Below are 16,920 nucleotides of genomic sequence, written 5' to 3'. Positions count from 1 at the left end.
TTTTTTATATAAAAAAACACGCTTGTATATTCAAATTTATATTTAAAAAAAAAAATTTTAACATCAAAAGAATAACTCGTTGATTTTATATTAAAAAAAAAAAAATTAATAGTTAAGGGTTGCCTTAGCAAGCTCGTTAATAAATTGGATTAAAAGATTAAATTCTCCAATGATTTAAAATCAACAGATATCTAAATAATTCTGGTTTAATTAAGTGACAGTTTTGATCATTATCCTCCAATTCAAAAGCTTTTGACATTAGTCTAAATTTTTGCAATCTCAAGTTGTTTATAAATTAATGCATTTTATTTTTAACAGCACAGCTTCCAACATAAACTTTATGTATTCTTAAAAAATTATATTTCCTTTTTACATTTTGAAAAATTAATGAACATTTATTTAAATATATTTATCATCAAACTAACGATATAAAAAAGATAAAAAATTTTTTAACATATACTGTCTTTGCACATGTTAATGGTCTTAACAATTATGCAAATTTAACAAATACACTTTATAGAAACCCTCTCTTTTTCTCCTGAGAAAAGGGGAAGGTAAAAAAATATAAGACACGATTGGAATATCAAGGGAATGAAAAAATAAAATAAAAAAAAATATAAATAAAAGACAAACGTTTCAACACACTTTGCATAGTGATGAAGTCAAGGGGTAAACAATAGACACATACACAAAAGGGTTGTTGGAATTATTATGAAATAAATAAAGAGGTCAAGATCATGATTTTTTATAACAATTTTAATGTCTTATTTTTGACCAAGCGTATAGATAATCATTAACGATGTATTTTAACTTATTTCTTCACTCTACCATGAGGCATATTATAATGCCTTTTATTTTTTATATTAAAGAAAAAAAAAACGGATGTTAGGTTCAATCAATGGAGGCATTCATCGCATCCCCCTTGTCCCCCTACCCAATCTTCATTATCCAAGACATACAAAGCCGATTCTTGTCCAATGAAAATATTTTTAAAAGCTATTTTTATTCCTATAATTTCAACTCTTTCTATGGTTTTTTTTTTTTTTTTTTTCATCTTAAAGTTTTCTAAAATTCATGGAGTGTGTGGTATAGTTTGGCGTCAGACTGACGTCGTATCATATGATTTATTGATTCTGGAATAAAAAATAATAATAAAAAAGAATGATTAATGATAATCGGACTTCTGAATGAATCATGGAAAATAAATGACACGCGTTTGAGGGCGGTATATAGAAAAGAAATATCATCCAATGTGCATCTTGTATATATGTGGGATTTTGATCTTACCACGTTTACTCTAGTCAAATACCACCATTGCTATTTTTTTATTTGATATATATTTTAAACGAATGTTTGTTAATGATCATTTTGTATACACCTTATTGAAAAATCAGGAAGCCATTATTTTTCGATTGACTGATTGCGTTTCTAAATTTTTTAAATTGAAACATAATCATTTTTTTATTTTTCTTAATTTTTACAAGTCAATAAAAGTTGTTTAATTAATTGATGGAATATAAAATAAATGTTCTCTCAATATATATATTTATAAATATAAAATAATATATATTTTAAAAAATTATTTTTATAATTTATTTAGATATAAAAATAACGATGTATCGTCAATGATAATTAATAATAATTAATAATTTATACATTACCTTGGAAAATTTATAAAATATGTATTTAACGTGAAAATGATGTTTAAAATAAAAAATAAAATGTATATTCAGTGAGATATTTTTTTCCGCACAATGAACATTGCAAAAAAAAAAAAAAGGTTAAGTGTGCTTTGATTAATTTTATTTTTATACCGCACTGTTGCGCACATAGTTGGCATCTTCATTACTTTATACAACGTTAGATACTGTAATTATTCCGACAAAAATTAATAATATTAAAACAGAGAGAAAATAGCTGTCTAGAAACATGAAAGCCATGATAATTAAAATACAATTGAGTCATGTGAGTGGATGACCGTAAGCATGAACAATATAGTAAAAAGTTTATGAGTTTAAAAATAAGCACAAAAAATTAGAAGAATATGAAGAAAAAAAAAAAGAAGGAAAAAAACAAAATGAAAAATATCTCTAGCACTCATGAAAGATCGAAAAAGGGACTGTATGCTCGATGTGACTAACATTAATAATGTAATGAAGTAAAAAAAGAAAAAAAAAAAAGAGAAAAAAAAGGAAAAAAAAACGTTTACTCTATACGTTACGACGAATGATATGAGGGACTCGAAAAACGTGTGGCAGTAGGGCTCTTTTTGTGATTGATTAGGCTGCTTTTGATCCTGTGATCCTTTCTCTCAGGGTGTTTTTCTTTTTCCATAGGGATATAATCCCCTTTTTGGTTTTTCATCTTATCTCACTCTCACACAGTATACACCTTCTTGTTTCTCTTGATATGTCCAAACGCCCCCAGTAAATGTGAATGTATATATACTTGTATTTTGAAAATCGAATTCTTCCTTGAATTTGTGTTTGCTGTTATGTGTATGTATATTAGTACATGCTTGTGGCAGACAACGCGTTCAAATTCAACTCCTGAGAAAACATCACATTCAGATGGATATCCCTCAGTGTGATACCTCACGGGAATTCACAAACTTAAATCGACTGTCATTTATCACTGAATCATTCGGCCGCACGATCACACAATGTCTGCATGAGTCAATGACAAATTTACAATAAACAAAATAATTTTACAAAAATACCAATGACATATTTTTGTTTTTTTAAAATAATTTTCATTTTTTTTTAGTTATTTTTTCCTGTATAGTTTAATTTGAGAATGTTTTTTTTCTATATGAAAAATTAATTTACTTTCTTGTGATTTATTTTCATTTTGTATCAATCAATGACAGGAAAATCATCCTTAAAATATCAGAGTTATTTTAGTCCAGTGAAAGTTCATAACAAATTTTCCTGCAACATGTGTATCCCAAATGGAAAGCTTATACTATATGAAAGCTTCCCTAGCATGTTTTTTTTTTTTTTTCTCTTTTAAAAATTACCATGTCATTTAAATTGGACCATGCAGTAAATCACATCCATATATACACAAAAAAAAAAAATTTAATCATTCCAAACAAATTTCAGGGTAAAAGAATATTTTGTTTTTTTTTTCTATTAATATTTTTTTATGAAAAAAAAAATTCTATTTAAAAAAAAACGATTATCTATGTTTTTTTTTTCTGGACAAAATATAATTTATTTATTTTTAATTTGAATATATATTTTATCTTGTGAATTATGGAATAAAAAAAAATTAAATAGCCCGTCGATAAAAAATGTAAATAATATTTTTATATATGTTTATTTAAAAAAAAAAAAAAGCTCCACTCTTCAGTAGTAATTTTATATTTTTTATATTGACATAAAGTACTTGAAAATTTGAATTGATTTATTATTTTTTTGTTGCAGGTTAAACAATACTTTCGAATACACAAAAGTATTTTTATTATTGATGCATCAGCAACATAACCACTGGTACACTTGAAGGTTTATAAAATGGATGACACAGAAAGATTTACGACGTGCAGTTAAAATAAGGATGAACTTGAAAAGTTCAAAAACATCAAGTACAAACTGTAGCCTGTCAAAACTCACCAATTTTCACCATCGAAAAAAGTAAAAAGTAATTTTTTGTTTAATTATTAAAGTGCTCATTATATACTGTACACTATATTAAAAAACTAGAAAAAGCTTTTTCTAGTTTTCTAATATAAAAATTTCCTAAATAAAAAAAAAAGCTATTTATATTTATTCAAAAAAAAATAAAAACATTTTTTCTTTTTTCAATATTGTTCTTATACTAAATTTAAAAATTTCTACCTTTGATCTATTTTTTTTTTATAAAAGAAATTGAGCTTTTAAAATTTAGGAAATTGATTTGATTTTTTTTTTACATTTAAACATGGAAAAAAAAATTGTATCAGTTTTTTGTTTGATAGTTATAACTATGTAGCATAAGTGCGTTATTCGTCATACGTAAATTATTAATTTTTCAAGTGAATCTTAACAACCACTTTTAAAAATCCATTAAATATAAGCGGATTAAGTCATTTACGATGATAGCGCGTGCTTAAGTTTGTTCAAGTAGCTACTAAAGAATCATTAATCTTGATCTTGATCAGTGCATCCAGCTGTTTATGACTTTGCTTGATTATTCGTCACTTTTTATAATTGAATATCAAACATTATTATATAATAGATTATTTGTTTTTTCCATCGTTATGGTTATTCATGTCAATGTTGAGTGATGGTATCTCGAGAAATTGTTTTTTTTTTTCTTTTCTTTTCGTTGGAAAATTATACTGGCTATGTAATGATGATGATACATCAGTAAAAGATAATTTTAATAATTATTGAATCGACTTACCTTTGCTGCAGCAGCTTATTAATAATGTTGAAATTATTATTGCTTTTTTAAAGTGGCATATGATGTGAAAGACATTATTAATATTATTTTACATTTATAAAATAGATGAAAAATTTTATGGTACATAATGAGCTTTTTAAACTAGTAGATTTTTTTTTCTCGTCATTTTCGTAAAGTTGGTGTTTTTGAAAAACAAAATTTAATTTCCCACAACGACAATCCAACCGACGGAACCCTAAATTCAATGTTGATTCGTTTCCTTCATCAAAATTTATCGTCGCTATATTCAAACTATACTAAAAAAAATATTCTTACTATATAAAATTAACAACAGTATTTTAATAAAATTTAATAAACTTTTATTACTATTTTTTAAAAATTAATAAAATTATTTTTAAGCTTTTCCTAGAAAATTATTTTCATTATGATGATGGAAAATATTAAAAAATATATACAGTAAAAAAAGTAAAATAAATAAATATAATATTAGTGAATACTAAATTTTTTATGAATATAAAATTAAATCATTTTAACAATATGTAATATTAAATATAAGCCAAAATTTAGTCTAAAAATTTGCCACATATAATATCAACGTTTCTCCACGAGATGATGGCCGTATTTTTTTAAAGACAGATTAGGCTAATGCAATGGTCTCGATGGCCAGCGAATAGGAGAAGGTTTTGTGTACACAGGGGCGTGCCGTACCCTGGAAACAGCGTGCCCTGTGACGACGCCTTGACGTTGACTAAATGCTGGGTGGAGCCCATCTAGGCACTACCTACCCGTTCAAACTCATCATCCTGACTGCATTCTGAATCCCCACAAAAACCTCATGGCCGCCAACAGTAACATGAAGGGCGCCAGTTTTCAAATTTCTTCAAATAACTTTTCATTCCCCTATGATAGAAGATATTCTCTCTAATTGTTGTTTTCTGAATCCATTAGAAATCTGAAAGGATTCAAAGTAATTACAATCTGAGTCAGATGCCATTATACAAACATTATATATCTCCAAAATTTAAAAATATATTATTATTATTAATTAAAGAGAAAAATATATATTATTATTATTAATAATTGGTTAAACAATTTGTAGAAATTTTAAATTTAATTTTATAAATAATAGCATAAAAATGAACTGCAATTTGTTTAAACAATTTGACCGTGATTTCAATACATCTGAGTGCTTGGCCATGATAATTAATGATTTTGCATAAAGTCCATATACAGTTTTAGAAATATTGTGTTTGATATATAATATAAATAAATATATGATATACACAATGGAGAAAGACGGAATGATGAAAGCAAACGGGGAACAACACACCTACTCGAGTCGAGATAGCGCGGGTATAGAAACAGTTAACACTCTATTAACACTAACGATGCTCATACATAACATCGCGCGAGCCCAAGCTAGAAATTTATGATCTGATAATGAGAAGGAACGGAAGGAAGGGAGAAAAGGATTACTTTATGCGTTATGGCACGTGCAAAAGTCGTCAGGTAGTGACATAAACTTTATGAAATGTCTCTTCACTTTTCGTTTCAGTCACTTTATCTTTAATCAATTGGCTTCTGGTATAATATACACACAAGTTAACAAGATTTATTTAATTAAATTTAATTCATCCGGATTTATATCAAGTGTATAATATACTTGAAGTAATATTAATAACAATAATAGTATTTTAAAAATAAAATAAAAATTATTCTATTATTAGAATAAATCAAATGAAGAATTTAAATTAAAATGTTATCAAATTCAAAGTATTCAACATTAAGATGTACGAAAGAAAATTTATTCATTGACGTTTTATTCTGAATTTTTTTTTTTTGGGAATTTAGAGAACAGAATAAAAAAAGAGAAAAAAAAAAAAGAGTTTTGAGAACAATCATTTGAAACATAAAACGAGAAATAGTACAGTGCACGTTAAGTTCGATTTGAGGACATTTACGTGCTTGAGATGGGTCATATCAGCACGAAACCGGAGATGAAGTGAAGGTGCCGAAGACACTGTAACGGAGACGAAGCTATATCTTTTTGAACTCATCGCAAGAGATGAATGTTCTTAAATCGTACGTGACGATTGGAGTAATGGTATGCTTCATTTGTCACACATACGTTTTGCATATATGTAGAGATATATGTATGCATATTTTTATAAGTTAACGATCAATATTATTTTCGTTATACAATCAATCCAAACATATCTTTAACAAACATAAATTTAATAATAATATTGAATTTAAATTTAAAGCCAGGGTGCATGATACTATTATACTATATGTATGCTTAAATTGATTTAAAAAAAAAAAAAAATAAATAAATTTACATACCTTTATATAGGTTCCAGTTATCTCAATGCCTGTCCTTACATGTCGACCCTTCGACCCTCTTTTTTCTGCAGCATACTAGTGCTTGCCATTGTCCTTGATCCACTTGACCAAACAATCCAAAATACATATATATATACCCACAGATTGTTCTATGCACATATATTCAAGTAGTATATATCAAGATTTAGTCAGACAAAAACAGCAAAAGTGTTTTTATCAATTAAAATTTATGACGTTTATCATATTTTTGCTTTGAATATTTAAAAGCTTGGTTATTAAATAGAATTTAATAACGACCAATCAAAAGCATGGGCTTGGATGTTCGTGCTGCTTCAAATTTTGCTCGTTCTTGGCTTCATTAAAATACTTCAGAGCCTCTCATCTTAACCATTCAAAGAAGCCGTGATTACCAAAGGAAAAAAAAAGATACATCGGCAGTGGGGAAAGAAAAAAAAACCCCAAGAATAAATTACTTGATGAGGCTCATATTAAAAACAAGGCTGATCATCCAAATACACCTGCAAAGAAAAAAGTTATTTTTTAATATGACATTATTATTTATTGTATGTATAAAAAATTTTACGTACCTATTTTAGTTTTTTAAAATTTCTTTATCATATGTGGGTAGTAGAATTATCAAAGCTCGATAACTCTCTTACCGACAAAGGTTCATTTTGAAGATTAGAGCTTTGATTTTATAGAGGTTAGAAAACAACACTAGAGCAGCAGCAAAAAAACAATGTCAATGTGGAACAAAACAAAGGCAAAAAATTGTAGATTCAATGAAAATATTTCTATAAGATTATTACATGCATATTTTTAGATTTTTAAGAAATAATCCCAAGATATTTTGCGTATACTTTGAACATACACCTACTTATATAGAAATCACAGAGTGAGCACGCACATACTGCATGTTCTGTTTGTTGCTGCAGGGGCGAACAGACAGAAAATTCAATAAATCATCCCGTCACGAACCATGAACCAAGGCGGAGCCTCACGCCTCGTATTAGCCAATGATAATCCTTTGTGAGTTGGTGGCCATCTTGGATTATACAATGGTTCCTTCCGTCGCAATACATATATAAATGCAAACTCCGCGACTTAGAACCCCTCGGGGACAAGTCAAACTTGCTATAAAAACGTATGTTCAATTTTCTTTTTTTTTTTTCGTTACTTTTTTTTTTTTTTTTTGTTATCGAAATGCCTCGATCTACTTCCTCATTTATTTCGTATTCATTCATGACATCTACAAATCGATCATCTGGCGCCTATCACAAAATCTACATTTTTATACATTTTTGATTCCCCCTTTTTCTCCCTTGACTACCGAAAAAAAAGGAACAGAAAAATAATAAATGAAATTTTTCACTATTCACAACTGTCTGTATTTTTTTGTTTTTGTTTTTTTTTTTTTTTTTTTATATTCAACCACAATTTATTTCTCATTTCCAAACACAGTAATTATAATTAATGTCGTTATTATTAATATGGACAGACTCTTATATATAATACAATGTGGTTTTTTATTTTTTTTTTTTTATTTTTTTATTTTTTAAACTTATCGACATAATAGCCAGTAATACTATTATAATTATTCCTCATATCGACATTTTAATGCACCAAATTTTTGCATTTTCATTATTTTATTTTTATAGATTTTTTTTGTGTTCAAGTTACGGAGACTCAACTATCGTTCAACCATTCACTCCTATACAATCACCATTGGTTTTATTTTTATTTTTTTTATTTTTGTTTCTATGGTTTTTTTATTCGTTTAATTATTTATTCTTTTTTCTTTCAATTATTAATTAGTTTCATACTCGATACTCACAGCGCTGGTGGTAATAATAGTACACTAATGGTCATAGAAGCTATCATTTTTTTTTTTTTTATTAAATTTTTTATGATGTATTCGAATTTATTTTTATTGTTTTATTTATCTGCGTTTCCTGCACTTTTATTTTCCGGTGTACATTTAGTTTACATTATGCAAGACACTACAAAATTAAATATTTATTTATTTATTTTTTCGTTATCGCAAAAAGTACTTATCTACATAAACATGTATGTGTATATATATTTTTTTTTTATCAATAGATGATACAGTATATACATATACACATACAAATGCTCGCATACATATACATGTGTTAATACTTTTAGCTATTTCTGTTGCATCAGAGTATTAAGAAATTTATTGATTGAAATTTTACATGTTTCAAGTTTCATATATATTCATATGAAATCACACAATTATATGTGTATATAATTAAATATATATATATTTTTTTTCATTAATAATTTTCTATATAAATATTATATAGTTACTCCAGAGCTATTTTTGCAACAAGAGGATTCATTCAACTTTCTTACGCGAATGGAATGACGACAAACATTCAATTATAAACATTCGACTCATCATCATGACCTTGGACCACACCCCGATCAGTCCAGACTATATTGAATTTCGTCATAAATATATTATATCAATATATACTATCATACTCACACTTTTATTTATTTTATTTATTTATTCATTTTTTTTTTTTCTTTTGTTTTTTTTTTTTTTTGGTTATTAGCTCCATATTTATCATAACGTGAAGTAACGTTTTTAGATTTTTTTTTTTTTAAAAAAAGTTTTATATATTAATTCTGCTTTGATTTAGTTAATTATTTATACAAAACTTGAGCCTTAGAGATCGATATTTTTAACGTCAATATTATTGGATCCTAGTCAGTGATATAATTATTATAAACATTTGTTTTTTTTTTTTTTTTTTTTGGAAAATGATTAAGATAACAAAATTCAAAGGGTCATTATGAGTACAATGAATTTTTTTTTTTTTTTTTTGATATTGTCAACTCGTTTTATGGTAATAAAAAAATACGATAACATAAATCAAATACCTTTTTTTTCGACCCTCACCACGTGCTTTTACCCTTGCTTTTCTTATCAATTGAAGCTTTCTATATAGATATATAAAAATGACTCGTAGACTATATACTTTTTTTTTTTTTCTCTATACTACTAAATAAATAATTTTTACTACTCTTTAATCTATCATTATTTCTAGTATATTTAATTTCTTTTTTTTTTCAGTAGAAAAAAAATAAACAGGTACCTACTTTTCCTATGCACATTAAGAAACGTGCAGAATTCACAAATTGGATGCTGTCAAGCATCGTATTTTATCCTGCCAATAAAAAATAAAATAAAAATCAATAAAATATTGGGAGCTTAAATATTTCCTCATATTAAAAAATGAAAATAAAATAAAACACTTATTGGGGTCAATTTTTGAAAATAAAATCATTTTAAAAAAATTAAATAATAATTTATTTATTTATTATTTTACTTATTTGAAAAATTATCATTATTTAAATATTATAAAAATTTAAATTTTATGATTAATTATATCCTCATTCAAGTAAATTTATTTATGATTCAAAAAATAATTTTTTTAATATATAAAAATTTTTATAAATAATAATTATAATCTATAATTTATAGCTGCCACTTTACACAACTATCTTGTAGTTTGACAGGCAACAAAAGGCCGAAATTTCTTTGGCAGGTTGTACAAATTGAGATATGATTTGACATAAAAAATAAAATCAAACAATTAAATAATAATAATAACACTTGTATGTGAATAATAAAAATTAGTAGCAGTCATACATGCATATATAAATTTATTATTTAAAAACGAAAGAAAATAAAAAATGTGCCAATCGTATTATTGCACTTTTAGACAATTATCATCAGCACGCAAATTTAAATAATTAAAAAGATTATAAATTGTGATAAAAACATTTATTTATTACTTTTTTTTAATATTTTTTTTTTGTTATTTATGATTGTTTGAATAAAAAAAAAATGGTATTGATTTAATTGTATGCAAATCATTAAAATATTTGAATCAATTGGCTTTTCTTTTGAGTAAAATTTATGCAGTCATCAGTTTGTTAATAAATTACATGAAAAATCATTTGAATGATACTTTCGAAGTTTGTTGACAGGTTTTTTTAATTTTTAAATTGCATGATAAATGATAATGAATTTATAAATAATTGAATTTAAATAAATTACTTAATAGAAAATTAGAAAGCAAGTAAAAGAGGAAGAAGTGGTATTTGAAAATATTGTTATCATATAATTTTGTCTGCGATTACAAGTATATGTACATTTCTCGCAATAAAAAAAAAAAAATTCTAAATAAATATTTAATGAAATTAGGCATCATGGACCATGATCACATATATCAGTTTAAATATTGATTCCTATTCAGCTCAAGTCACTGGGTTGTTTGTCAATTTGTATATTAATTTTTAATTTTTTTCCAAACAGAATATAAATTCTGAATTTTTTAAATTCAATTTAATTACGTATTCTGGCATTTTTTTCTTATAATTTCTTTTTTTTTTATTTAGTAAATGATAATTCAATTAATTATCGAAATAAATTTTTAAATTGAACAAGCCTACAATTGTGTTATTTTTATTTTAATTTTATAATTTTGCAAATATGTATTTCTTAAAATTATCGACACATTTAATAGAAAAATTAAAAAAGTAATAATATTTAAATTTTGAAAAATTTTCTAATCAATATTTCATGCTAAAATAATAATTTTAAAAAGCTGAAGTTAATTTTATATTTTTTCAAAAATTTTCATTAATTTTTACAAATACATTTGCTCAAAATAATTTAAAATAAAAAAAATACATATTGCATTTTGTTGGTGGCTTGATTTTTTTGTCGTTATCATAACCTTATATTAATTTTTATTAATTTTTTTGTTCTTTAAATTTTTTATTTCATATTACTTCTAAGAATGACACGCGAAAAACTATAAAACATTCTAATGATAAAAAATTTAAACATTATTTATTTCAACCAGTGGTATTCTCAAAATTTTGTATAAAAAAAAAAAAAAAAACTCCATCTGATTCTCATTAAATAGCAAATAAAAAAAAATCAAATTTAGCTTTTTTACAATTGTCTTTTTTTTTTTTTGTTACAGGACTGACCTGGTACGATGTAGAACGACGAAGATGTGTTTCATAGTTTGACAATGTATCTTTGCTGATCGGGTCTATTGATGGATTCGTCAAATGCCCCCACTCAGGCAAAACTTATATCATCATAATCTCCTCTTGTTAATTTAATTCATTAAAATAATATTTCACTTTTATTAAAATCACCACTTTATTAATTAAAAAACAAAAACAACTTCACTAGGATTTTTTTTGTACAACTTTTTTCAGACAATACACTTTATTTTTTTACTTCATTGAATTTTATTTGATGATTTAATAAACACATTGGCACGAATCTTATGTTAACCCTCGTTGAGCATTCCAGAATCCTCATTTAATTTTTTCAAGTATATATATTTTCCATAAATCCACTAGGAAAATAAAGAAAACAAGAAAAAAAAAGAAAACAATTAGCACGAATTTTAATATTTAAAGTACCAACGATCCTACAAGATTATAAATTCTCGTGTAAAATTATTTGTTTATTGCATTTATTAAAAATAAAATAAATAATGAAAAAAAAAATTTTTAAACTCACATATACACACGTTTAAGGAATCATGCAGGACTGTGGCTCCTTACTCATTAAAATTTGTGCAGTATATTCACAGTGGGTTACAGGAAAAATATAGTGTATAACTTGGAATAAATATGATAAATTTGGCATGAATAAAAAGCTGCAGTTGACTAGCAAAAGAAAAGTCAACGACTTGTCTTTGGTTCGTCTTTTATACAAACTCACCACCCCGACTCAACCACACTGCATTTTTTCATTCACCCCAAAAGACACCAATTATCAACCAATGTTATACAATATACAATTATATTTTTTTCTTCATTTTAAATAAACAAAACATTTTCTTAAAAACTCGATCATCATTATATTCTTCTATTTATTCATAGCTAAAAGAAAATTCGATAAATATGATCAATGCCATTATGAGAAAGGTAATAAACAAAAAAATACAATACCCAACAATCGCTCTCATTCTCTCTCTCTCTCTTCCTCTCATTATAATTATAATTATTTTGTTTTACTTGATAAACACACACGTACTCATAAGACAAATTCACAGGATAATCAAATTATTACACCTATTATATAATTTCATCATATTTACTTTTTTTTCTTTTTTTTTTATTTTTTTGTATATTTAAATTAGATATATTTTCTCTCTTGCCCTATCTTTCACTCTATCTTACTCTCTGTCTGTACATATATACATACATAATAAATATATATTATATATATATATACGTATGCATGACAGTATATACATACATATTTAATTTATAGCTAAGTTTTCGTAATTTACATTCGATTAAACGTAATAGAGGTTAACGTGGTTCTGATTAGCATGTGATCCAGTTTTTTTCTAACATCGCATTTTTCTTTAAATTAATTTTCAATTTTTTTTTGTTATTTTTTTGTTTTTTAATTTTTTTTTATTTCCTTATTCTCTTAATAATTATCTCATTTATTCTTGTTTCTTTAGAATTGCGCATTCCCGTGTTTAAAATTTTTTTTTTTTTAAATTTTTTTTTCCACTGATTTATCCAATTTCTTTTTTATTTCGTTCACCATCACTGTCTTGAGTACGTCCACAATTACGATTCAATAATCATTTTTTTTTGTTTTTTATTGTTTTATTTATCTTTGTCATATTTTTGGTACGAGCAACTTGATTATAACACGACAAGACAATCGTCATTTGGAAGTCATATCGCATGGAATCTCGTAGGATAAGGAATTATTTAAAGGGAGGAAAGGAGGGAAAAAAAAGGAAAACTATTATTATCAATTCAATTATTAATGATCATGTTGGATAAGGATGAGTATATTGGAAAATTGGAGGTAGTGCTTGAGGACAAGATTGCATTAATTGCAAACTTTAAAAGATGATAATATCTTTAAATGATATTAACTCTTTTATGTTGATTTTTTAATTTTTTATCTCAATTAGTTAAGAAAATTTCAACCTTGTGGTGAAGGTTGTGGTGAAATATCAGTATCACCATCACCTGAGCCTGGTTCACCTTTTGTTTTATTTTCTTTTTTCCATTTCATTCTTCTATTTTGAAACCAAATTTTTATTTGTCTTTCTGTTAAACAAAGTGCATGGGCTATTTCAATTCTTCTTCGCCTCGTCAGGTATCGATTAAAATGAAATTCTTTTTCCAATTCTAGGGTTTGGTAACGTGTATACGTTTGTCGTCCTCGCTTCCTTTCTGAAAACGAAAATAAAATAAACAAATATTATTAAAATATATATATTGCAATTTAAAAATCATATATAAATATCAAAATAAATTATTCTTTTGTTAATTGTGTGTGTTTTGTTATCAACATATGAGCCAATAAAATTATTTTATATATTTTTTCATTTAGGATATATAGTTCTATTATAAAAGTTGTATTGACCTTGAATGCCACCTATATTATATCGACGTGTATATGGTGGCACGATTTCGAAATAAACGATAGAGGAAAAAAAAATAAATCTATTGCTTTCAACACCCTATAACTTACACAAATGTATATATATCTATCCAACACATGCAAAATATCCACACTGAAATTTTCCCTAAATTTTCTAGCGAGCTTTCATTACCACATGTAGTGCTTATGTCCTTTTCACCCTCAATACAAGATTATTATATTAAAAGAAAAATAATCAAAGCCATAAAAGATGTAAGTGTTAAATTAAAATCTTTATAATGAAAAATTGATTTTCCCAGTTCCCAAGTCTAGGGGTAAAAGTAGGTTTAATAGGTGAAATATTTTCAAGCACTTTTCAAAAGAAAGGTAGTTAGGGCGTGCAAGTATATATACTCGAAAAATAAAAAAATAAAAAATCCAAGATTGAAAGAGAAACACTGAAAAAAGAAAGTTGGTGGAAAAAAAAAAAGGAAAAAGGAAAAAACAACGTTGGAGAAGACTAAGAAAACTTTTCAAAGAGCATTCGAGGCAAACGCCGCCCGTCGCGCTGTCGGCCGATGAAGACGGACGGCAGTTACTCATTGAAGCGAAAATACAGCAAAAAAAAAAAAAAAAGATAGAAAGTTCCCAGGGGTTAACACAAGCATCGAGAAAATGATAAAGAAAAAATACCAAAGACAAGGAACAAAAATAGGAAGATGAGAAATTTATATTATATATTTATATCTTACACGAATAAACGAGAGAAATAAAAATAATTTTTTTTTTTTTTAAAACAAATAAAAAAACATAAAGAGAAGCTAGAAAATATAAATTTATTTCTACTGTCTATTCAACATAGCTAGCTCTAATATCAAATCAACAAAACACTATATAGTTTTTTAGACAAAAAAAAAAAAAAATTAACTTGTTGTTGAAAGTTTGAAAATGAGCCTAACAATATAATTTCAAAGAATATTAAGTATTAACGGTAACAACTAAAAATAAAATACTAAAAGAAAAAAAAATAATAAATATATACAGGATAGGATAAAGTGTGTAGTTCGTTTATCTCTGTTTTATTCATTTTACTACAAAATAATATGTAGGGTTAATTAAAGAGGCAAGCGACCGTAGCATTTCATTAGTGCCATTAATGTTTTGCGTATCTAATTGTATTTATAGAACAAAAAAAAAAAAGAAATATATAATTGATTAATTAATTTAAATATGAAAACAAAGAAATATAAATTATTCATATGATTATCAGAAAAATACAAAATTTAATTATAAAGTTTTTTTTAAAGAAAATTAATCATTGAATTTTATTCTATTTATAATTTTCAATTTGAAATATTATAATGTTTAATGAAAACTTGATAAATATATAAACTTATTATTAATTATTTATTTTAAAATTTAAGTAATTAAAAAAATTTATTTAAAGGCAATTTAAATGTTCATGTATGTTATTAATTAATTAGTCGAAAACTAAAACCACAACTTTCAAAGAATTTTTTTTTTTTTCTTCATAATTAAAGTAGCAATGAATTTATTTTTTTTTCTTTCAAGAGAATATCAACATTTTTGTGGTTATAAAAATGTAGAAAAAAAAATAAAATAAAATACTTGGATTAATTTAATTAATAGTGTATTAAAATTTTAAAACTTTCCACGTGTATTTTAAATATTTTTTCGTATAACGAGTGAGAATTGATTTAAAAAAATAATAATAAAATATAACAGGTAATTTTATAAATAAAAAATTAAAATAATCATTGAAATTGGTCAAAGATGTATATGCCCTAGACATTAAGATTTATATATGAAAATCTTAGGTTTGCTTGTCGAAATTCTACATCAACCAAGTTGTATTATATATGGCGAAATTGACTTCAAACGTAGAGCAATAAATTAACAGGCGTCGGGTTACGCAAGGATCAAATGTCTCCCAGAGTATGCTACGAGATTTATGAGTCTGTTTCTACTGGCACACCATGCAACCAACAAAACTAAAACCAAATACGTTTGCTTATTATAGACTAGATATTTTTTGATTATATTTCTATATATATAATTGCGATATAGTTTTGCTATAATAACAGTAGTGAGTCTAGTTTTTTTTTTTTTTTTTCAGCAATTTTAATCTATTCCCTTTTTTTATCGATTCAAATTTAAGTTTTAGAATTTAAAATTTATAAAAAATACAAGCCGGATATTAGACTAATAAGGTGCGGCTTTGTACAATTACTAGCTATTTTATATTTAATGCAAAAAATATTCAGTCACTTCTATAGCTTAACCTTGGATTGGACTGAATTTTACTTTCATTTATTTATTTATTTATCAAACTAAATTTACTGATAAATAAAAATACAATTGTAAAAATATGTTTACCTACACTAAAATCATTTGATATATTATTTATAAATAAATTTAAAAAAAAATAGAAATAATAAATTTAAATTCAAACTCAAAAATTAATGTCAAAGATTTTCTTTCCATTTAATCCAAAGATATAAATCATGGTTTTTGTTGTTTTTCAATTTTTTTATTTTTATTTTTTTTTGCTTTTTTTATATATCTTTGAAAAATATAAGTTTGTCTGTCTTCAGTATCTAGAAAAACATAAAAATAAAAATTTCTCTTCCTTTCTTTCATTTCCTTCCACATGGTCATATTTATTTTTCTCCATGACATATTTTCAAGTCCACAAAGTCCAATCTTTT

The 16,920-nt window shown here is 25.2% G+C and overlaps 1 protein-coding gene across 9 annotated transcripts in view; it reads right to left on the bottom strand.

The window, feature by feature from the left end:
* Nucleotides 1-8,568: 8,568 nt before the first annotated feature.
* Nucleotides 8,569-16,920, bottom strand: part of LOC122855433 (homeotic protein antennapedia) — a 75,045-nt gene continuing 66,693 nt past the window's right edge. For all 9 annotated transcript variants that reach the window (XM_044156781.1, XM_044156786.1, XM_044156785.1 and 6 more), the window contains one exon: nucleotides 8,569-14,001. In XM_044156781.1, coding sequence (XP_044012716.1) covers nucleotides 13,748-14,001 — 254 coding nt within the window. In that variant the 3' untranslated portion in view covers nucleotides 8,569-13,747. The remainder of the gene's footprint in view (nucleotides 14,002-16,920) is intronic.

Source organism: Aphidius gifuensis, linkage group LG4 (genome assembly GCF_014905175.1).
Source record: "Aphidius gifuensis isolate YNYX2018 linkage group LG4, ASM1490517v1, whole genome shotgun sequence".
In the NCBI taxonomy this organism is placed as follows: Eukaryota; Metazoa; Arthropoda; class Insecta; order Hymenoptera; family Braconidae; genus Aphidius; species Aphidius gifuensis.
Note: the sequence above shows the minus strand (reverse complement) of the source record. Positions and strands in the feature narration are given on the sequence as shown.